This window comes from Mustela nigripes, chromosome 5, assembly GCF_022355385.1.
Source record: "Mustela nigripes isolate SB6536 chromosome 5, MUSNIG.SB6536, whole genome shotgun sequence".
NCBI lineage: Eukaryota > Metazoa > Chordata > Mammalia > Carnivora > Mustelidae > Mustela > Mustela nigripes.
The window spans coordinates 78664856-78690467 of NC_081561.1; the positions used below are offsets into that span (position 1 = coordinate 78664856).

The 25612-nt window shown below is 35.4% G+C and overlaps 1 protein-coding gene across 1 annotated transcript in view; it reads left to right on the plus strand.

Annotated features, from left to right (window-relative positions):
- Window positions 1–25612, plus strand: part of LAMA2 (laminin subunit alpha 2) — a 638355-nt gene that overhangs the window by 342243 nt on the left and 270500 nt on the right. The window contains exons 13-16 of the mRNA XM_059400698.1: window positions 5149–5250; window positions 6671–6882; window positions 16307–16418; window positions 21994–22107. Coding sequence (XP_059256681.1) covers window positions 5149–5250; window positions 6671–6882; window positions 16307–16418; window positions 21994–22107 — 540 coding nt within the window. The remainder of the gene's footprint in view (window positions 1–5148; window positions 5251–6670; window positions 6883–16306; window positions 16419–21993; window positions 22108–25612) is intronic.

A 25612-nucleotide genomic window follows, 5' to 3' on the forward strand; every position in this document is an offset into this window, starting at 1 on the left:
GAAGACTTCCCTTGACAAAGATACAGCATGGCTGAAAGTGCAAAAACAGAGCTTGATGTTTTGAGAATATCACTGAAAGGAATATAAAGTTTTCCCATGTTAAAACTGTGAAGTACCTCAAGCTAGTTGTTTGTGTGGTATCCAACAGATACATAGTATTGCTTATGTTTCCTTTAAATATTGATAGTATCCCACAGTGCCTTTGTGAGTTTACTGCAGTGCCGTGGGCCACCTCTGCACAGAGCTTGTGAAAAGGGGCTAGATAGATCCTAGAGAGTATTGAAACTCTGTAGAAACTTGAATGAAATGTAGAAACTTGAATGAAGTGGTCCCAGGACCACTAGAGGTCCTTCATTAGGGGAGGCAATAACAGAAGTAATGAGTGAGGTCAGAAAATTGAATTCAAACACTTAGTGACTACTTTCACTACTAACTGTGATGTAGTAGTGAAAATAGAAAGTTAGACAAGAAATATTTCACTAGAATAAGATTGAGACTAATTTGATACAAATAACACAGAGAAAACAATATTATGTTGTACCTATGGTTTCTAATTTGAAATAGAGAAAGAAAACAATTGACCTGACCCGGTCATGGAAGTTGGGAAAATAATCAAGTTTGTTTTCTGGAAAGATCCAGATAATAAGATTAACTGGGTATGTTGAGTGTTTCAGACATTATTAAAAAATCACTCAGTATAAAACTGTCATAGGCTGAACTGTATTCCTGCCCCTGAATTCATATGTGGATGTCCTAACCCTTAGAATCTTAGGATGTGACTATTTGGAGAAAGGATTTTTAAAGAGGTAATCAAATTGAAATGAGGTGGGGTGCCTGGGTAGCTCAGTGGGTTAAAGCCTCTGCCTTCAGCTCAGATCATGATCCCAGGGTCCTGGGATCGATCCCCACATCGGGCTTTCTGCTCAGTGAAGAGACTGCTTCCTCCTCCTCTTTCTCTCTGCCTGCCTCTCTGCCTACTTGTGATCTCTGTCTGTCAAATAAATAAAATAAAAATGTTTTTAAAAAAATAAATAAAAATAAATTGAAATGAGGTATTTAGGGTAGGTACAATTCAATATGACTGGTATCCTTTTAAAAAGAAGGAATTAGAACACAGATGAACACAAAAAGAAGACCATGTGAGGACACAGGATAAGGATGGCCATCTATAAGCCAAGAGGAGAGATTACAGACGAAACCACTCCTCTGACGCCTTGATCTCAGATTTCTGTTGTTTAAGGACCCAGTCGGTGTTTTATTATGGGAGCCTGAGTAAACTAACACAGACACAGCACAGCACAGGATAGAAGATACAGATTGAGGAACCAGGTATAAACATAGTTAAATCTAATGGAGGGGGCATCTGGGTGGCTCAGCTGGTTAAGCGTCTGCCTTCCACTCAGCTCATGATCTCTGGGTCTTGGGATGGAGTCCCATGTTGGGCTCCCAGCCCACTTCTCCATCTGCCTGTTGTTCCCCACCTGCTTGTGCTCTCTTCTGCCTCTTTCTCTCTCTCTCAAATAAATAAATAAAATCTTAAAAATCCACTAAAGGAAAAAATAGTCAATAAGAAACAGTAACCAAAAGAGTAAGAGTCTTGGAGACATCCATACATGGAGTATAGAATTAGAAAGAAAAATGTATCTACAAATGAGACAGTGATACAACCCAGTCAGAGGAAGGAGTATCACAGAAGTTTGGTGCAATTGAAGACAAAGGAGTTGAGAATTTTAAGAGTGATTACATGCCACATACAAATAAAGACTAAAACTGAACCAAAGGTCCATTCGTGGTTGCTAGATAGAGCTGATAAACGACCTTTCAAGAAACTCTTTTAATGGAGTACTAGGGGTATAAGGATGCAGTAGGTAAAATAAGAAAGGTTGGATGGGTAAGGATAAAGAAAATGAATGCAATATCCTATATCTGAGTTTGACAGTGAAAATAATAAATAACCATAGATCATAGATAATACTTAGGAGAGACAATAAAGTTGGTTGATGATTGGCATTTCTGTGTACATTGGATTTGATGGAGAGATTGAGGATTGGGATAAAAAAAGGATTATAGGAGAGTAGGAAAGCAAGGACACGGAAGAGCCAAGTGAAGGTGATATCTGTCATATGGAGTGGTGGATAGATGGAGAAGAGGCAGAGACTTCTTCATCCAAAGCTATAGGAAAGGACGGTTTATACTCTGAATAATCTCAATGGTTTTTTCCCCCAAATCCCAATATCCCTTGGAAAAGAAGATGCTGTCTTATAGTTGACTCATTACAAAGACTTTCATATAATGGTGTGTACTTGTTGGGAAGGACAACTTCTAAACTGTGGGATGGCGTCTTAAGCAATCCTTTTTGAAAGTAACTTAAATAAGGAGTTGACTAAGCTGCCATATAGAAATGGCCATATGCCAGGGTGGCCAGTTGGTTAAGCATCTGTGTTTGGCTCAGGACATGATCCCAGGGTCCTGGAACTGAGTCTCTGCATTGGGCTCCCTGCTCAGTGGTGAGTCTGTTTATCCCTCGCCCACTGATCGATCCTCCCTCCTGCTCGTGCTTTCATTCTGTTTCAAATAAATAAATAAATATCTTAAACAAAAGAAAAAGAAATGGCCATAAATATATAGCTTTAAAGTGAATGAAAAAGACAATGATTCTAATACTATGGAAATTGATATTTGTGACTCGGAGAAAAAAACAAAGCTGATAACATCATCATACCTCTTGTTTAAATGGTCTGCTTCCACATAACGTAGGTGGAAGGAAAATGGATTCACTCATGCAAATTTTTAGATGATTCAAAACTGGTTCTAACAGTACTGAAGTATAGGTATCAAAGATACATGGAAGCGTTGGGGAAAATTTGCTTTAAGAAATGTGAGTGAAAAGTCAAGTTTTCATTTTTATTACTATTATTATCATAAGCCCTCAGAAGAACAGGTTGAATTAATTCTACTCCTTAGTTCTTGTTTTATATTATGATTGACCTGCCAAAGGGCCCTTTCTTTTTCTGTATTTGTTTCTTTTTCCCATTTCCATCCTCATTCCTCCCTTATTATTTTATATGTTATTTGACTTTATAATTATTATGAGTAGGTATAGAAACAACATAAACAAATGAAATGTTGTAACAAATCAAACATTTTTCTATTTCATCTAAAGCCTTAAAAGCTTGAATATTCTGGGGCTCCTGTATAATCTCAGTTGGTTTTATGTTTGACTCTTGATTTTGGCTCAGGTCATGATCTCAGGGTCATGGGATCAAGTCCCCAGCTCACCAAGCTCAATGCAGAGTCCCCTGAGATTCTCTCTCTTCCTCTCCGTCTACCCCTCCCTTGCGCATGTGTGTGCATGCTTTTGTGCTCTCTCTCAAACAAATAAATAAATCTTTAAAAAATGAAAAAAGCTTGGATATTCAAATTACACTCAGTTTGGCACTTATGAGCAAAATAGGCATTACCTTTCATTCTGAGTTCCTCACATTTGTGTAACTTTAAATTAAGAAATTATGAATTAAAATGGATCTTTTTTCCTTTTCTTTTAGGGAAACACATTCCCCTAAATAAATAAATAGATAAATAAATAAATAAATAAAAGCATGTTGTCCAAATTTTAAATGATCAAAATATATTTGGAAGCTCAAAAGTTTTTGCAACATTATAAATCTACATCCTGGTGTTTTTCCCAAACTCCAACCCTAGGTTCTACAAAATATTTTTATAAATGAAGAAAATTCTAAATAGTTCAGTCTTTGAAATCTATAAAGCATTCTTTCCTGCTTCCTGTCTAGATTTTTCTCATTGAGAAAATGGTCTGGCTGATTTTGAACAAGTAGGCAAGGTAATATTTAGGATGCTTATCTTAATAGAACCCAAAACCTGTTATACAGATTCACCCTTCATTACTCACAATACTGCCAAGTGCTATAGTCCAGGCAGATATTTATTATTTTATATATGAAAAGACATTAGAGGAGTGCTATTTCTCAGTGGAACAGGGAATAAAAGTTTTCTGAATACCAGTTCCTACTAGAGCTCCTTGTAATGAGTTCTTAGAAGACATTGCAGAGCTGCAATTTGGAAACCCTGTTTAATCAGCCATGGCAAGTTATGTGCCATTCCCCACGGAACAACTCTAAGAGGAATCCGGGTTCCTCCTCCTCCATCCCGCGCATCGCTGGGAATTGTTTTGTGGTCAGGGTCCACAGTAAGAGGCCATGGAGAGCCAACGGCTGCTGAGCTGGGGCTGTGTGTGTCAGCATGGAGGAAACAGCAGAATACAAATCATCAGCTTTGTTTTATGAATGTCTTTATTTACAATGCTGGAGTGGAATTTTTAAAAAAAGGACTGCAGTATTTGCATCAAATCTGTCACTCAAGCTCCAGTGTTGATTCCTGTCCTATAAATGATCTTGCTTTCCTATTTTTTTTTTTTCCCTTTCTGCAAGGTTACTGTCAATGTCAAAGATGTAAACCTCAAGCATCCATTATATGGGACTTGGCATGCATAGTGGAAGAAAAGAAGTTTGTTTAATGAAAAGGGATAATAACATTCATTCCAACAAAGTATATTTGATTGCACAGGGAAAAGCGTATCTTCCTTGGGAGTTTTGATTGAATTGTATCATAATATAAAATTTGCTGCTACTCTTGTTTTGCTCTGACCCACAGCATTTCCAAGTTTAGCTTATAGTCTATGGAAAGTTACTGTCAAATGGAGTGATGTCTTTGTTGAAAGTGTTCATACCAACAGAAAGTGAGTGACCCTCAGGGATGGGTAGAAATCTCCCAATTTTGACAAAGATCCTTCTCTGCTTGGGAATTGTAAAGCTTAAGTTATAGACGAGGAAAATGACAGGAGGGGCTGTTTTTGGTTTCATGGAGCTTAACCTATTTCAGCAAGCCTGCAATACTGGGAAAAACAATACATGAATTTATATTTATGTTAGGCTTGCTGTTGATGGGTAAGGTTCGTATAAAGGTTACTGCTAAAGAAATGTCTATCATTCTCACTCTGCACTCTTGTAATTTCTGTTTCTTCCAAATTCTACCCTCTAGAACAATAAAATGATTTTAAAATAATAAGTAAAATATGAGTTAATAGCCCATCTCCTATCTTGTAATGATTATGCATCTCCTCTGTTGTAGCTTACAGCAGCTGGAGGACAATTGACATTTACCATATCATATGACTTTGAAGAAGAAGAAGAAGATACAGAACGTGTACTCCAGATTGTGGTTATCTTAGAGGTAGAGTATGGAGCAGATCATTTATGTTCAGCTGTTTCACACTCTTAAGTTATCCCTTACCTGACTGGTTTTGACATTAATTTACATGTGACATAGAGAATCTTTTATCTTGGGAAATTTTTTTATGCCCATGTTATGTTTCACCCTGAGATATATCTAAAAGACTGAGCATATTCATTAGGTTCCAATGTTAAAGTAGACCCTCAGACCAGACTTAGAATTTAAAATAAAAACATACTGACCATATTCTTAAGATTAGAAGTATGATCAAGTGTTTAGCCAAATGCTGATTTACATAGTTCAATTCTTTTCATCTTTCCTTGCTTCCAAATAGATTTTATAATCTACTTCTTTGTTTATATTAGGCAGAGGCAAATGGAAACTATTTATTTAGGTATAGTTAAATCTTGACTTCAAAACTCTTAATTTAGATAAGAAAGACATAGGAGAACTGCTTTCAGGATTTGGGGGCCATGGACAATTTCAGAATGCTGAAGGCCTAAAGATATCTTAGAGGCTCTCTGCCCCTTTTCTCATACTCTTCCTCCAACACTCACACAGTCTCAAAGGCACACACTTACATGCACATTTGTGATTCCAAATGGATTAATGTTGATTTAGTACCATGCCTTGTTGTTCTTTGCCTTGAATATTTCACGCATATAAATCAGTGACAGAATTCTTCCCATAACATACATATTTCCAATATTAGGTGAAAAGATCTGGGTGATACATATTACTACATATATATGTATGCAAGTGTGTGTGTCTATGAAACTAGAAGTGTGTCTAGGAATTCCTTCAAGATAAAAGGGATTCTCTAAATGTTAAATGTTGTGAAGTTCTATATTATTAGTATAAATGAACTCAGAGAAGAAGGATAACCTAAAAGTCATAGGTCAGTCCGTACATTCCATGTAAGGATGCGTTATCTTCTTGGGAACACTAGAGTCCAGAGCTTTTCAGGTTTGTTTTTGTTTTCCCATAGAGAAAAGTTATTTCAAATGAAAGCTTATGACACTACACTGTGGTAAGTTTTCTTTCCTATTTTTCTATACAACCCACATTCACCATAAAAAATAATATATTTGAAATATGCAGTTACTGTGCACTTGCGTAAAATCAAAGTATTTGTAATCACACGTTTATGTATGAGTTCCAAGAATCTTTCAGTTAATGGTGGAAGCAAGGTCATGCATAACAAATCTTATACTTGGTCCTTCATCTGGTTAAGGCTAACAGTTAATTTGCCTTCTCTTACTTCCAAGTATGCCAGAAATATACTGAATGAAAGGAAAGCCAGCCTGGAATTAAAAATCTACTGAGGATAAGTCACTAAGTGGCACATCCAAATATGCATACTCTTTACCCTTTAAACCTTTTACACTTTTGCCCTTTTGTACTTTATTTTTCCCCTTAGGGAAATGACTTGAGAATTGGCACAGCCCAAGATGAGGCGTATCTGCAACCGTATGAAGAACATACTCATGTATTGTCACTTAAAGAAGAATTGTTTACCATTCATGGCACAAATTCCCCAGTCAGTAGAAGAGAGTTGATGACAGTGCTTGCGAATTTGAAGAGAGTCCTCATACAAATCACGTACAGCCTTGGGATGGATGCCATCTTCAGGTAAACTCAAGAACTACATCTCCCAGTGTTGGCACAATTCCTTTAGACCAAACCGGCCTTAGGTAAGAGTGACTTTGAAGTCTGTAGGTTTCCTTCAGATGTAGATAAGAGTCGAGCACTAGTTTTCTGAAAGGCGTTTCTAGTAAAACTTTAAAATTGAAATACACAAAAGGAATGTGTTTTTGGAATGTGTCTTTTCTAGTATTGACAATTCCTTCACAGTTTGGCCAGAGAGTGTGATGAAAAATAATCCACATTCTGAGAAATTCTATGCTGGAAATTAAAATCTCCATTATGATGACTCAGATTGTGGGAAACTAAAGACGTATAACTCCAGGGTAGTCATATTTAGAAAGTAGTTTGTAAAGTATTTTCTTCCATGAATTGATTAACATGTATCTAGCTTAATAGTATATACTTTGTAATAAGAAATCTCAACACTTTCCTCTAAATAATCACAAGTCTCTTTATAAAAGGCTGGGATGGCTGTGTGATGTAAAGGAACAAGTATGAGCTTTGGAGCCAACCTAACTAGGAATTCAGTGAGCTGAATTGCTTATTTTATGTGTGACCTTTGGCAAGTGATTGGTCCTTGCGGAAACTTGGTTCCTTCAAGTGTAAAGTGGAGATTATAGTGTCTACCTTTCAGGGTCGTTGTGAAAATTATATGTGGTAATTATGGAAAGTGCTCATTAACTGGAATTGGTTGTTTTCCATTCTTTTCTTTAAAGAGAGAACTTCTGACTGGAACCAAACATTCTCATATCCAACTAACTGTAGGCTGCTATGCTTTCCATTTTAAAAACAGTGATGTATTTATCCAATGAACTGTGAACTTCAACTATGTCTGAATGAGCTGTTTTCCTGAATACACACAAGATAGCATGCCAACTTCCCCCCAGATGAGATTGAGTTAGATGATGAAACATAACCCAAAACTGACAACATGACATAATTAGAATCAAAGGAATGTCTCCAATACTGGTTTACCTACAGGAGGGTATGTTTTTTGTTTTTTGTTTTTAATACTGATGCTTCCCCACTCCCATCATTTGCTCATGCTGCTGCCTAGTTTGTCTTTCACTTGTACCATTTCAACTAAATGTAATCATCATTAACATCTCCCAAAGGAGAGGACTGCAGATTCATAAACAGAACTATTGTCAAACAGTGTACCTCTTTTGCATAGGCAATTCTGCTGGAAGCTGGGTTAAAATGCCATGAAGATGTGAAGCAGCACTTAGGAATTAATTATGTTTTCTCCCATTTAGTAAATAGAGATTGTCATGATGTTTAAACAGTACAGAGAGATGAGTCCTCTGGCTTTCAATGTGAATGACAACCAAATTGACAAAAAGCAGCTAGGGGGCTTATTTATTTTTGTCAGCCTTGCTTCTCAAACTAGTTAATCCAAAGGCATTTCCTCCTGATTTATATCAGGTAATTTCAGTGTCTACCGATCAAAATCATCAGCTTCATTGGATGCCTTGCGAAGTGTATGAGTGGCATGTTCACAGAGCAAGGGTACGGGAACAACACTGGAGCTAATCCATACTAGTAGGTGGCTGCTTTCTGCAGCCTACGTTACCTAGAGCACTGTCCTTCTAGAAGGAAAACCCAAAATCAGATTTGAAATGCCTACCCATTTCAGGTAAACAGTCAACCTAAATCCCCACTCCATGAACTTGCTGTATTTTATTTCTCTTTGATCTCCAAGTGGATTGAGTCATATTTGTGAAACATCACTTGAATTGATTTCAACTTGTCTTGCACAGTAGGCTTCAGACCTAGCATCCAGTTTGTATGTAAGCACAAGTAAATTGAAGCCATCCCCACAAAACTTGGTGTTTTTGTGATATTTAAGGAAGATTTATTTCCCTGGTAGTTCTCAGCACAGGGGACTTCCCTTCCTCCAGCTGTGTGGTTAGATGCAGATGAATAGTTGAAGGAGAACTAGCCTGTGGGTCAGGATTTTGACTTCTGTTTTCAATTCAGCTATTTAATAGTTGTAAACATAAGTGTAGCTTTGACCTCTTTGAATTTCAATCACCTCGTCTGTGAAATACAGAGGAGGACAATTGCCTTGCCAACTTCCAAAGGTCACCAGGAGAATAGAATTAGAGGGCTGCAAAGGCATTTTGCTAATGGTGAATGGATGCACAAATTGTAAACATTTCTCTCTGACCTTAGTCACTGCAAGCAGTACCATTTTCTCCAAGTACCATTAAGACTTTGGAGACATGGAGAATAAAGCATACAGTGATAGCTCCAAAATGGTGACAATTTTTACTGTCATTCTTTTCCAGAATGCTGAGAGGCTCATACAATAAAATTAATTGATTTCTTTCTTCTTGCCCTCATTGGTAAGATGAAAATAAGAACAGAAAAATTTCATCTTTCTGTTAGAAATAGAAATTAACCTAACCAAATCATACATCTTTCTCCTCTAAATTGTCTAAACATTAGCTTTAGTAGCACCCTTGATATTTAACTCAAGCCAAGGAATCTGTTCAGCTTTTCTTAAATATCTCAGGTGTTAGATCTGTGGTTTTTTCTTTTCTTTTACTTTATGGCAGACATTAGTTCAATTCATCAAAATTTCCAGTCCCCTCCCTTTTTATTTTATTTTATTATTTACTTATCTACTTTTAAAATCTTCATTGAAGTGTAGTTGACATATATTATCATTAGTTTCAGTTGTATGACATAGTGATTTAGCAATGATATACATTACAAAATGTTCACATTAAGCATAGTTACCATCTCTCACCATACAAAGTTATTGCCATAATATTAACCATATGCCTGATGCTATACTTTTCATCCCCATGACCTATTGATGTTATAACCAGAAGTTTGTACCTCAGTTCCCTTCACTTACTTTGCCTATCCCCTACTTCCCTCCACTCTGGCAATCACCTATTGGTGCTCTGTAATTATGAGCCAGTTTCCATCTTTGTTGTTGTCAATTGTTGATTTGTCCCTTTGCTCTGTGTTGCAGATTCCACATATAAGTGAGATTATATGGTATTTATCTTTCTCTGTCTGACTTTTTTAATTTAGCATAATATCCCCTTGGGCTTCCTATGCTGTAACAAATGGTAAGATCCCATTATTTGTTATGGCTGAGTAGTATTCCATTGTGTATCTATTACCACATCTTCTTTATCCATTCATCTGTTGTTAGACACGTAGTTTGTTTGCATATATTGACTGTAGTAAATAATGCTATAATAAACATAGGATTTTTACATCTTTTTAAATTAGTGTTTTTATTTTCCTTGGGTAAATACCCAGATCCAAACAACTCCTTTCATAGTATTATATTTCCCTAACCTCTGAGGGTGGATATGGTCATAGGACTTGGTTTAGACAATGGTACGTGAGTGGGAGTGAGTTCCCCCTGCTGCCTTCCTCCCTCTGCCCCGGACACACACACAAGAAAAGCATTGAATTGCTAGTATGAGACTCTCTGGAGCTTATCCACCTACCAGAAGATAAAAATTACCTGAAGTATTGACAGCATATAGAGGTCAGCCGCCCTTAACCATCACTCACTCAGAACTGTGGAGGATTTTGCAAGAGTAAACTTTTTGTTTTCTGTTAAGACACTAAGAATATGGAGTTGTTACCACAGCATAATTGAGCCCCCGTCATAACTTTATCATGATACACTTTATGTGTTTTTATTGTTTGAAAGTGAATTCAGAATTGTTTCAAGGCAAGATATCTTCATATGACTTCATATGAGTAAATGTGTGTTGAGGGGTTGTACCAAAAACATTACACAGAATTTATGTAATAAATAATCTAGAAAAACTCTTATAAATAAAGGAGCCTCTTGATGATTATAGTAATAGTGTTGATAGAAGCATAGTACACATCTACCTCTTGAAATTAATGATACAGGTATCATTTTTTGAGGAAATTATACTGATAAAGCCATTAAAATTAAAAAAAAATTATGCAACTCACTAGGTATTGGGCTCTTGGTAAAGGGTTTAAACCCACCTGTGTTTCCCTGCTATTGTCTTGGACTACCAGCCAAATCAATTCTGTAAATAATGGATTCATTCAGTCTGCCAGTGTGCCAGCATTTACTTAGTGCCTTTTACATATATCTAAGTCTCAGTCTCCTCCTCTGTATAATAGCAGAAGCAATGTCTAACTTTCAAGATTGAAGGCTAGGTGAGAAAATCATGTACCAAAAACACCTGACACACTATTTAGCAATATGTTGGGAGACAATGTAGGATCACAAGATGCTCATTGGTTTTGTAGTCATGCTTGGGTTTGATTCTGTTCTGCACTGTTGGTTAACTGTGTTATCTTAGACACAACCCTTCTCTGAGTCTCAGATTCTTCGTTTGTAAATGGAGACAATAACACAATTACCACACTGCATTCGCTCATAGTTAAATGAGATGTCTGTCAAGCCCCATTATGGCAGACACTCAGTAAGCAGTAATTATTATGATTTGGTTGTTCTAAGCTAAGCAAAGAGGATATGATGGTGGATAAATGATCACTGAATTAAGAAAAGGCATACTCCATAATGGAAAGCAGACATGTGCATTTACAGTAGTATAATAAATACTACATTAGAACTGTGCCCAGTACATACTGGTAGAGCTAAGAAGGAAGAGATGAATTATCATATTATCATAATATAATGTCTGTGAATGGCTTCAGTGGGATCCAATCCTGTCAGTTATTTCCCTTACTTGATGGGGAGCTAAAAATGATGGTAGGAATGTCTAGGTCTTGCTCAGATGGCCCACTCAGATATTGCCTGGGCCACTAAATGGTTTTTTGCCTTTTAAGGAGTGGAGTAATATTTATCAGTTCCCCCTGAGTGGTGCTTGATGGAACTTCCACAAGGTAGAGACTATGGGAAGTTCTGAGTCATCATCTTAGGTTTTGACAGAAATGAAATAGAATAAAGCACCTGAAACAGCAATAAAATTTTCCTCTGGTGGCTCGCCCAAAGTTACATTTATTTAAGTAGAATTAAATGGATGCCTTTAATAGAAAAAAAAAAAGATGGGGAAAAATTATTTAAAAGAATTTTATGATCATAGTTTCATAGTTCTTACTGCTTCAAAGAATAATTTGTTTTATATATTATTGTTACTATTATTTTAGTAAAGCTTAACCTATCTAACTCTGGTGGAAATATAGTGAAACAAAAATACTGAGAATGATTTTTAGGTCATTAACAGAATAATGTTTCTGATATGATTCTAATATTTTCAGTACAAGCTTATATAATTGTGTCTTTTCTCTTCATCATTTTATCCATATTTCCAAGTCATAAGAATAAAGGGAAAGAGCCAACTAAAGCATGTGACTAAGTTGACAAATCTTTGATAGTCCGTGCACTTCTAAAATTTAGTACCTTATTCCTACCAGCATTATGTATTTAAATGAATGCAGCCTGGTATCAAGAAAAGAACATGTCCATATTGAAGGGGGGGGAAAAACCTGCAGCCTTCTTTATGAGTAACACTTAAAACTGTTAAACACATTAAAATCCCATTTACCAACAGCAGAACCTGATGAACGTTGGATCTGCTCAGTGAATGCTAATGTGGGATATTGCTGGGAAAGATGTTTGAATGTTGAAATTTCTCATAGCTCAAAATGGTTACACAGATTAAGGAGAGGAACATCTGTTGTTCAAAAGACAAATGAAATTTGGCAATTCATTGGAAATATTTTTGTTTTTGTTCTGTTATATTTTAAATTCTCCCTTAAAGTAATCTATTAGTCACTTTTCTATTTTAAAACATTCCAATACTCAATTTTATATTGAAAATCCTAGGACTGTATATACAATTGACCAGTCTACTGTTTAGAAAATTGTGGCAGTACTTTATGTGATAGTAAACTAGTATAGCAATCCTGAAATCATCTAATTCTGAAATTAAAGTGATCAGAAATCTAAGTGAATCTTGTGACAGTCCATTAATTGCAGGCAATAAGATGTCACAATTTGTTCTGTTGTGTTCTGACCTCTGACCTCAAGTTCTAACTCTAACATTTTTCTATTTATTTATTTATTTTTGCCAGATCAAATGAGTAATTTGTCTTTTACTTCTCTGACTTTATTTATCTGAAGGGTTGATATTAGGCTTTAGTCTATCATTTATTTGGGAGTATGTTAGTATTTTATAAAACAACTACATTCCATTCACCTATTCATTAACCTACCCATTCATCTATCCATCTATCAACTATCCATCTATCCATTCATCCAACAAACAAAAATGTATTGAGCATGTATTGAGATGATCTGGTGAGGTATACAGATGATCCAACAGGGTCTTTATGAGAAGTAGCTCATAAGCTCATGTCGACACAAGCGAGTACTCTCCTTAGTAATTCAAACCATATGTTGAGTGGTACTTATACAGTAGAATATTACTCAGCCATAAAAAGGAATGATACCCTGATACATGCTACAACAAGGATGAACTTTGAAAACATACTAACAGAGAGAAGCCAGACACAAAAGGTCATGCATTGTATGACTCCAATTATATGAAATATCCAGAATTATCCATGTTAAATCCATGGAGACAGAAAGCAGACTTGTGGTTTACCAGGGTTACCTTTCTACCAGAAAGGCCAGAATAGAAAGTGCCTGCTTAATAGGTATAGGGTTTTCCCACGGGCCAGTGAAAATGCTTGAAACCAAATGAAGTTTATGGGTATACAACACTATGAATGTACTAAATGAACATGTTAAAATGGTTAATTTTATGTTATATGAATTTCACCCCAGTGGAAAAAAACAAAGAAGAATTTCCAGTGATACTTCTTGTACAAGTTTACTTGGTGGTGCTTAGAAAATGACCATTTAGGGATTTTCCCAAAAATCTCTACATAACCTGAGTACTGTAAGAGAGTGATTTTTAACACTTAACATTTTAGGACCTTCTACTAGGTTGTCCAGATTATACCCCCAAAGAAGAAAGCATTGAAGAAGTAGTGTTCAATGAATTAATCTGTGGCTAAAGATAAGTCTCTTACCTTTAGTAGATACCAGTTAGTACTCAGCACCCAAGAAGATTCCATCCAATTGCCTTGATTTTTCTTTTCAACTTCTTGGTTATGTCTGAGGTCATACACATTCCAAGGTACCATCAACTGTCTGGTATTAGTAAAGTGAGAGTAAACACAATAATTATTTTAATGTATTTTTTTTTTAATTTTAAGTAGACTCCATGCCCAATGTGGGGCTTGAAGTCACAACCCTGAGATTAAAAATCTCATGCTCTATTGACTGAGTCAGCCAGGTGCCCCAAAACAGTAATATTTTTAGAAATTTATTAGCTGAAAAGTTTATAATTTGGTTAAAGGTTGTTACTTTTGAAGATTCATTAAATGAGCCTATTAGCTTTGTTGTCTGGATTGATTACAGCATAGATTTCCAAATCTCTGAAGTTCCTTGATAAACATGAATCACTGATTAATAAAAATCTACTACCACTCTTTTGGAAAGCAACTGAAAATGCAAGAGTTGGTTTCATCTTTCTTACAGTTAAAAGAAGGCACATAATGTTGTGTTAGGGGAGATTATCAATCATTTTAAGAAATAATACTTACCACTAGTCAATAGCCATCAATTAATTTTGTACCCTTGAAGTTTACTTAAAATTTGTTTTAATGTATTAAAATGGCAAAAAGCTAGATTTGGAGATTCAAGTAGTATTTCTTTTAGTACTCCTGTAGATATTTTCTATACCCTCTCAACAGTCAACAAGAATAATGTTAATAAAATGCCTACTATTTAATAGTCACCTACTATGTGTTATATGTTAAATCAAGAACTTTATATTCATTCATTATATATTCATTGTATTTCATTTAATTTCTAAATCAAGTTTATGATGTATGAACTCTTATATAATCTTCACTACATAGCAGAGAATACTGAGACCTAGAGAAATTAATAATTTTTTCTAGTCTAACAGGACTGGTAAATGTCAGAGACAGGATATGAGTCTTGGTCGGTCTGACTCCTGAGTCTGTGTTGTTAATAATGAAGCTTTTAAAATTTCTTTTATGAAAAAGAAATGGAAAAAAGCCAATAAGACAACAATAACATTTATTTAAATTTTTAGTTCATATTAAGTTTTCATATTTTTGGAAGGAAATATATATGGGAAGTACATATACATATAATGTACATAAATGCCACATATATAAATAAAAAGCAAATATAATGACATTTTTCAATTTGGCCAAACCAGCTTTTCCCCCAAATAATGAGTGACTCCAAATCACTCTGCTAAAATCACTGGATTATACAAAAGTGCTGATGAAATGAAACCCACAGATACAGAGAACAATGCCTTTAGTTGAGGCCAAAAACAAATTTAAGAAAAATAGCACGTGAAAGTTTCACTTTGCATATAACACCCAGTGCTCCAGTTGTATGAAAATGAGAATCTTGGAACACTACATCAAAAACTAATGATGTACTGTATGGTGACTAATTTTTTTTTTTTAAAGAAACTTTAACTATCAGTATGCAGATTTGTTTCTGAGAAAAAAGAAGTCAGACTAGCTTCCTTCTTTTCTTCCATCTTACCTTCCAATTTATTTGTTTATTTATTTTTAAAATTTTATTTATTTGACAGAAAGACAGCCAGAGAGGAAACACAAGCAGGGGGAGAAGCAGACAGAGGGAGAAGCAGGCTTCCCGCTGAGCAGGGAGCCTGATGTGAGACTCCATTCTAGGACCCCGGGATGATGACCTGAGCCAAAGGCAGAAGCTTAACCAACTGAGCCATCCAGGCGCCCCTTTCCTTCCAGTTTAATAAAAGCTCGCGCTGGATAATTAATATTGTCTTCTTTAGATTTTTCTAGTTTAAATATTAAAGTGAGTCGAGGGGCGCCTGGGTGGCTCAGTGGGTTAAGCCGCTGCCTTCGGCTCAGGTCATGGTCTCGGGGTCCTGGGATCAAGTCCCGCATCCGGCTCTCTGCTCAGCAGGGAGCCTGCTTCCCTCTCTCTCTGCCTGCCTCTCTATCTACCTGTGATCTCTCTCTGTCGAATAAATAAATAAAATCTTTAAAAAAAATAAATAAATAAAGTGAGTCGAACCGTCATGTGAATGTTTTCTGTTTTAAAAACACCTTCAACTGTGTTATTTTAAACTTTCTCCTCCCAAAAAGGAAATCAAAACACATCCAGAACTCAAGACGTGAGCAGGAATATTCTTGTACCTTTTCAGCATTTGAGAGTGGGAGTGCTGGCAAGCACTTTGCGCTGGACAGACTTAAGGAATGACCAGAGCTTCAAGTTATGGATATTTTTGGGCTGTCTTTCTCAACACAAACAGTTTACCTATGTTTCCATTCTTATTTCTCTAGGAGTCCTAAAGCTATGTACCCTCTCTTTTCCTTCCCACTATAGGTTGGGCTCGGTGGGCCTTGAATCTGCGGTGCCCTATCCTACTGACGGAAGCCTCGCCACAGCTGTGGAAGTTTGTCAGTGTCCTCCTGGATACACGGGCTCCTCTTGCGAAGTAAGTTTGCAGGAATAAATTCTCAACACATTCCAAGTTCCTCGCACATTGCTTTCAATACACTGTTTTATAAGTAGTTTAGCTGTTCCATCAGTGATTGCACAAATAAATGATAGTGTTTTCCTTAAAGAAGAAACTTGAGTGTCTGCCAAAAATCATGGCTTTCAAATCGAGTACTGCTCACATTATGTCATCTTGAAATGATGTTTCTGTTTTGGATATTTTTACCTTACGACAGCTGAAAATCTGATCTTTTCCTGAGTGTTTATTTCCTATTTAATTGGTTGATAAAATAAGATGAATGATAGCAGAATCATATTTAATATTTCAAAATAATTTCCCTTCATTTCTATCTCCATACTTACCAGGAATTCGCACTGTTTTTCCCCTTGCCTCCAGTTTTTAATCTTGTGTATCACACTCCTTCTCTACTTTATTTCTAAGAACACCAAACTGCAAGCAATTGAAGGATGCTATCTTTAAAATGCCAAGAATATAATATATGGAAGAAATACTTTGATCTGGAAATTTTCCTACATGGCTTTGATTTGCTTAGCACCTGAAATTTGAGATATTTGTTGCTGCCCCAATATTCTAGTTTTGTAGTAAGATTAACATTTCTTATTTAATACCACAATGTGTCATTTTAAAGTAATCATTTTCCTATACTTATATGTATTTTTTTTCAGTAGTTTGAAATTGGCTTTACTTAAAACCTGGTCAAAAAATTTTTCTGATAAAGGACATGGCTTGCAGATAAATAGAAGCTTAAATTCTTTAAAAATGGTGCCTTTAAGGAATCATTTGAGTGTACCAAGATGTTCCACTTCAACACACTATCCCATTAAACCATTTATAGAAATACTCTAGGCATTGCTCTGTTAGTTCTTTTGTGCTCTAAAATAATGCATGCCTTTAGAGGATATACAGGATTTAGAGTCATATTCATGACAAATGTGTTTTTTTTAAACGAGGATCGGATTCACCTATCTAGAAATAAAACTAAATGAAATTCATTGACATACTTGATTTTACAAAATTCATCTAAAGAAGAGAAAAATAACTGTGGAAATAAATTTGTTCTGTCAACCTAAATTTGATTTTACATTTAAAATACATGCTGTATTTGATGAAACATATTCTTTTATTAAGAGCCTACCAGTTTTTATTCAAGCCAGAAAGCTCCCTTTGAACCTTTAAGTTCCTATTTCAATTGTAATAATAAATACCTTGATTCTATTCTTCCTTTAATACTTATTCCTAGATTCATTATTCCGTGTACTCTTCTTCATCTTTATGAGTGCCAAACGTCCATTAATATAAAACTGAATATTAGAATTGTTCAGTTGGCTATGTTTTTTGCTTATTCGTTCCTCTCTTCAAAGGTATTTATTGTGAATCTTTAGTAAATTCTGTACTAGATGCTGAGGGGATTATCTGGAAGGTTACATCATAATCCCTGTCCTTAGAGAACTAACCATCTATTTAGAGAGCCAGAACAAACACCTATGAAAAATTGGATCTCAGCACTATATAATTAAAGGACCGGTAAGTGGTACAGAACGTAAGTGCAATAATCATTCAAAGAGATGAGCAGTTCCAGTACAGCGCAGTGTCACTGAAAGTATCCCTGCGTGCAAAAACCTCAAATTGGATGCTAAATTAATGGTAACAATTAGATAGAAAGAGAGAAGCATGAAAGAGTCAAAGAAACAGAGGAGGGAAAGTGAAAGCTTCCTGTGATTCTTACACAATAATTGTTTGATAAATAAAGGTGTTTGGAAGCCCATAAAGGAATTTAGTTGAATCAGGAGAAAGTGAATTCTGGAGCTCCAGGATTTCTCTCTTTTTCATTTTTTTCCACTAACAATTCCTTCCTTTCCTCATCAAAAGGTCTAATTTTTAGACTTGCTATTATTCATTCCTATCCTTTCCTGATTTTATTTGCTTTTTATTGAGTTCATAAGGCCAGTCACACTAGCTTTGCTATCACCAATATCCACAAACCACTTAAGAGCTGAGTAAACTACAAAGACTAGAATGTCATAATTCTTGGTTGCCAAAAAACAGGTCAAACCTCTCATTATAATATCATTCTCTTTTACTTTATTTGGGGCCAAAATGTTGATTCAAAATCTTGTTTTCTCATTTCTACCCAACTTCTCATAAATCACTCCACAGTTTAATCTTTCAAATATTTTCTGACTTTCCTGGTACCGTCATAATTCATTTTATTTCACAGGTGAGACAGGTGAGCAAATCAAAGCAAAATGGGATACTGAAAAAGAAGTACTTTAATTCAAATCTTAGCTTTCTTTTCTATAAGATGGGAATAATATTAACTATGTCATGGAAGTGTTAATATATTTTTTAACTGATACTGATAATCATATATTTTGATACCATCAAGACCCTTGATATGAATGATAAGGTGATGAATAATACAGATATGGTCCCTGCCCTCAAGGACATTACCTTGAGTGGTGGCTATATAATATGCCAGAGAACAAATTTAAATAAATGTAATAAATGCCATGAAGAAAATTCACAAGGTATCTTGATACAACTACTAAGGAAGGGTGTTAGAGGAGTAGATGAGAAGGGCTACTTTATGAAAGGTTGTCAGGAGAGGCTCTCTGAAGTGGAAATATATAATCTGAGTGTTGAAGAATGAGAAAGTCAGCTTCGTAGAAGAAGCTGGAAGTGTATGAGGAGGGAGTGGAAAGGAGCTTTTTGGAGTCCACAAGGACGTGAAAGATGGCAAAGATGCCTAAACCTTAGTAAGAAAGGGAGAGAGTGATATGAGGCATGATTGGAAGAACCAGACCATTCAGAGCTTGGCCTGCATTATAACAATGTAGGATTTTATTCTAAGTGCAATAGAAATTGATGAGAATATTTTAAGGTAGGTAGTTGCATGATCTGTGTTTTATTATATGAAGAAGTTTTTATGGCTCCAGTCTGAAGAACACAAAATAGGAAGGCACGAATGAGAGGAAGAATAGTTCATATGCTACTGTGATAGAGCACGCTATTATGGTAGACTATACTGTTGTGGTTGATTGTAGGCTAATGGCAGAGGATGGAGAAGGATATGGGTTTACTCTGTATATAGTTTGGTGGTAGAATCAGTAGGATTTGTTGATACTTTACATACCAAGGGAGAGTTTAAAGAACTGAGGAGTTTAAGAATGAGTCATAAATTACCAGCTTGAACAATTGGATATGATGTCATTTACTGAGCTGGGGAAGACTGGGGAGGAATAGCTGTGGGGAGAGGACAGAATCAATAGTCCATCTTAGAAATACAGGGTTTGAGAAGTGTAAAGTATAGATGTGAATGTACAGTTAGAATATGCAGGTCTTGAATTTGAAATACCTTTCGGGTCTAGAGATACGTATTTGGAAGCGATCATCAACCATGGGACTGAAAAAATTACCTAGGAGACAGTGTGATGAGAAAGAGAAAGTGATCAAGAGAAAAGCTCCTCGGAATTCCTGACAGTGAGAAGTTGGGTTAAAGCGGAGGAGCAAGCAAAGAGCTATGGCGGAAGTGGAACTGTGATATCGTGGAAATTGAGGGAAGAGGGCATTTGAAGGCAAGGGGAATCAGTTAAGCCATGTGTTGATGAGAGGTCAGGCAATCATAGAATTGTCCACTGGCTTTGGCTATCAAGGATGTGGTAATATAGCCAAAGTGTTTTAACTGAGTGGTGACAGCACAAGACAGAGCAGAATGAAATGATGCATGAGAGTGAAGTAAGGAAGAAAAGACCTTTTTATTAGTTACACTAAAAAGAAAAAGAAAAACAGGTGGGTAACTGGAATATTAGGTGGGATATTAAGGAAATAATTTCATCACATTAGGGAAGTAATATTGTCACTCTAGTTAGTTAATTTTTAATGGGGATACTGGATCATATTTTTGAGCTGATAGTAGTGATCTGGTAGAAAAGAAAGCTATTATTGTTGCAGCCCAGAGAGAGAGAATACTAGAAAGACAACAGATAATGGAATGCAGATTACAAGTATGGTAATACTCCTTTGAGAGGAGTAAGAATCTCACATGCCCCACCCCATTGTTCTAGAGGGGAATATGGAGAATGGAGATACAAATGGAGATATTGTTGATGCTTTTGGACTCAATGGGGATATATATGAGTAGTACATTTGCAGAGTATACAGAAAACTTATAAATGACAATTCAATGAATCTATGTCCTAAAACAGTTAATCAGTTATCTCCCTGTTATCAACACCCTTAATTTCTACCCTTTCTGGGTCTGCTGCTTCACCAGTTTTTAGAAATACATATTACAGAAGGATATTTCTTCTACAACGAAGCTAGGGTGACAAGGACTTTAATGAGGAGAAATTATAAGAAAGGGATAGAAAATCAATACCTTTTTTGTACTAACCAAATTGAGAGGAAAGTCATTTTTGCTTCCCTTTCAGATGTGAAGTATCAGCAGACCCTTTTTTTATGTGTTTGTTATTGATGTTCAAATTTAAGAGTCTTCATACCCTGAGGCAGAAAGAACATTTCCAACAGTACACAACACAATTTTCTATACTTTATTACTTTAGTGGTTTTTCTCGTTTCCATTTTCAACTGGAAAAAAAGGGGGGGTCTTTTCATGATATATTACATTATGGTTAACCATCCCGTAATATAATAAATAACCCACAAAATGCAGTTCTAACTTGAGGGAGACCACAAGCTTCTAGAGGGCAGTTGTGTTTGCCTCCCCCCCCCCCATTTTGCATCCCGTACAGTTCATATCAACCCCCATGGAAGGGAAACTTCATCAAGGTTGATGGTGGATCTAGAGTTGGCACTGACACCAAGTTCTAAGACCCAAATATTTCTTTGAATCAGAATTCCATTTTTGTATGATACAGTATTCCACACTTTAAAAAGGGAATGATGAGTATAACTAGAGTTCTGATAGAATAATGCAATAAAATATCAAGGGAATATGTGGTAAATAAATCCTGAATTATTTAATGTCATTTGGAGAAAACGTACTAGGATGTGGGGAATTGAGAAGGAAAGAGGTGAATTCTTCATGTGTAGAAGTCAGCTGTGTATGTGATCATGTTGTGGGGAGCACTACCTTTCTTCCAAATGATTGCCAGGTGACCAAGTTTAGGGCAGTTCTATGTGGGTAAAGGAACACATTCCAGGAAAATTGACATTGATTGGGTTGACATTAGGTGTTATCTTCGGCTGAGGTTCTCTAAAGTCCTTTTGTGTCTGCTGCCTTTTTTCAGTAATTTTTCTCCTATTTTCCTATCTGTGCTTTTTACTTTGAGACTGTCACATTTCAATTCTTTATATCTCTTCTTTATTTTACTATTTCAGAAAAGATACCAAGTTAATGCTTCCTCTAATCTCATACCTGCCAGTAACGCGAAGGTCAGTAACAAGTCCCAAATGTCAGATCTAGCTCTGTAACAATGTTTCAATAATGGCAACACTTTGGTGAGCATGTTTGCTGAATGTGCTACTAAAAAGGACAAAAAAACAAAATTAAAAAAAATCCCTAAGACTTGGAACCTTACCTTTCTTCCAGTCTTGCTGGCCTCAGCACAGACGAGTGAATGGAACTATTTTTGGTGGCATCTGTGAACCATGTCAGTGCTTCGGTCATGCCGAATCCTGTGATGACATCACTGGGGAATGCCTGGTAAGTGCTTTCTCCTCTGGGTATGCTGACTGGCAAGGCTAAAATCAATTTAGTAGGCCCTGCAATTCAACTGTTAACTCTTGAGTTAAGAAGTGACTCAACAGGGGTCTTTATATTGAACTGAGTTGACAGCTGACAATGCTCCTAAATACTAAAATACTAAAAAGTATTAGGAAATATTTGTCCATAGTAGTCTAAGAATTGAATTAGAATTAGATATATTATAATAAAATATAATGGACTGGGATACCTATCTACCATGAAGATATATGGCTTCAATCCCTTCCATAAATCGATCAAAGATAGTCTCTATTTCTATAACAGGAAATGATTTGTATCCCCATATCAAAATATAAAATATAATTTTTATAATAGACATAATTCAGTTTTTTCCACAGTGAAAAAAATGAGGGTATGCTGTGTGTTTTTTTATTTTAAAATTTCAACAATTAAGTAAAGACAAAGTATCATATATAGATTAAGAAATAATAAATATATGTGGTACATAGTCACCAGAGCCTCTTGTCCTTGCTACAATTAAGTCTAAACTTTTCAGCAGAAGAAAATCTCTGCAAAGGCCAGCACTTCCCATCCTGCTAAGAACCTCTAGATTGGAGAATGTACGCTACATAGACCATTCTGGTGAACTCAAGGGCATGTTCGTTTCATAATGTCTGACATGGCATGAAGCTTAAAGCGACACTTCTCATTTCATCAGTCTTGCAGAAACACAATTTGAAACAGTGCCAATTTAGGAGGATATCATATTCTCATTTCCCTGTAGAATTTAAGGCAGACTCTGTTATCTCTATTTCTTAATATTTTCTCTTCCTCTTGCCCAGTTTTACCCCCTTTCTCGTCCACTTAAAAGCTTCTGGGAAAAACCCCAAATGAAAATTCAGGGCTTTTGTTTCGATGCAATTTGGCATTTAAGTTTATTGATGCTCTTTCTGTTTTCTCTCTACAAGATTTTGTTTAATTGCATTGCAGTATAAAGCATGGTAGCCTTAATTTTTGGATCAGTAGATTTTCCTACTAGAAAAATAGAGAGACTAAGCAATTTTCATTTTAATTATACCACACGTCTTTTAAAATGTACCATGGGAAAAATGTTGAGTTACCTTTAAATGGTTTGCTAACATGCTTTAGGTACTATTCAGCCCAAAGCTGATATGGATTTGCTTTATTTAAATCTAAAAAGACAAACTAAACAGATCACAATACCAGACTTATAATGTTTCCAATAGTCCTATTTCATGTTGAGTTGATGAAGAGTAAATCAGATCATGCTGTTGGTCCATTTGGTTATGTGATATTTCTGAGAATGGAAGCCCCCCCCCCCCCTTTTTTTTAGAATAAAATAGTTTCATTCAGCATAATTTGGGGAGGAAGAAAGGAGGGAGCAACAATTTTCTGAGATCTTTTGTTGAAACCTTGTTTATTGACTCCGTTTCATGGAGAAAAAAATAGGAGTCCACCTTCAAATAACAGAGGGAATCCTAGGGAAACAATAGAGATCTTGCAATAGAAGTAGAATCTGGTGTTTTCTCATTTTTCCATTATGGCTGGTTAATATGTGATCATGTAAGAAGATACTTAGGGAGAATTTCAAATGCCTTTTATCTGAAATTATGTTGATAATGAAGTAAGTGCTAATACCCTACTAGTATTTGAGCATATTGTTTTGAGCATATTGTTTTTGAGCATATTGTTTCTAATATGATTCACAGAGAAAAATATTTGTTGCGCATTAAAGACATTTTTAATGTTTACTTAACATGCATTTTATCTCCTTTTTTATTATGTATTTTTCCCCAGCATTAAACAGAGAATTAATGAAATTTACAGATAAACTGCTTTACGGTTAGCTTGGTCTGAAATATAAGTAGAAATGAACTGAAATTCTTATTTTGATATCCGATCAAAATCTAGACCTCTGTTATAGTGTGGACCTATATCAAAAGGTCATTTAACTCAAAGTACATTTGAAGTGACCCAGGAAACATTCAAAGCCACGTGGGAAGATTGTATACTTGCCCCTTCTCATTGTTATTGTTGTAAGTGCTGTGAATGGAAATTTGGAAAGCATTTTAGATCAGGACACCTGTGAAAATATCCAGCCCATCAGAGAATACTTCTCATCTTTTTTCAGTTCTGATTTCCACTGTGCTGTTGTCTAATGCTGTTTCATAGGCTCACTTGCAAAAACACTCAAGTGTGAAGACTAATTTTATGATGTCCTCTAGAAGAAATAGGACATCAGTAAATATAAGCAACCTGTAGATGTTCTTTTTCTTTTAGATCAGTAGTTAAAGAAAAGAAGGCTGTCTGCATTATGCAAGATTTTCAGCAGAATTTCAGAAATACCCCTTGAAACATGGTTAAGACAATCAGTTTCATAATCTTGTTTTTTAAAACACCTAAATCTTCGAAAGTTATAATTTGATCATGACAATATGCAAAGAATATTGCAAAAAATACACATTTTTTTTTTAGTAATAGCCAACCTTAGTTAAGCTTGAAGACTGAAAGGAATTAATACAAAGATGAAGTCAAAGAGGACAAAGCATTTCTTCACATTGGTCCGTGTTCTGTACACTCCATCTGAATACGTGCTATTTAGAAGTTAGCCTCTGCTCTCTTTGAAAAAAGGCTTGCTATATGTATTTGAGAGAGAAATTAAGTACCTTAAAGAAAAACCTATTTTCAAGTATCAGCAGATACTAAAGAAATATCTATTCACTTGTAGTTGATGAAATTGTCATGGGATTTCAGAGCTTGAAAACTTAATAAATCATAGGATTTAACTCCCTCATGTTACAGAATGTGAGCGATTCAGAGCACTAAATGATTGGATTTTGATTTAATATCTTCTGCTCAATAAAGAAGTTGTCCCTCTCCCCAAGGAATTTAACAAGTTCCATTTAAAACCATGTATTTATTTGGATGTTTTTATTATCCATTAATTAAATGTAATTAAAATGAGCTTCTTTAAAAAATACACTGATGTAATAATATTTCAGACCTTTCATTAAATTAGGTTGGTCTTTCCAGTGGTCATCCAGATTGATAAATAATTTGCTTTATCCTTAAAGGGAATTTACATTTTCAGTATTTCTTCTGCATATTTAATTAATGGTCATAAAGATAAAGATTTTGTACCCCTAAGCTCCGATGAACTCTTTTTAACATGAGAAAAATATTTTAATTTTATATGGTTATAAAAATAAAAATGTATTTCAGTCATAATAAATCCATATTGGACCATTTTTAAAAGCAATTATATACATTTTATTGTGCCATTGGAGGGGAAACAAGTTAGGTCTACATGGTGCCAAAACATAAAAATTTATTAAATTGTGCTATTGAAAGCTTTATAGATGATTCCAGTGTTTGGTTAACTGGATTGTTCACCCTTATACCAGCCTTTTGTAAACACAGCCTGAGTTGATAAGTATACTTTAACTAATATGAAGAAATCTAGATATAAATTACTGTAATTTGA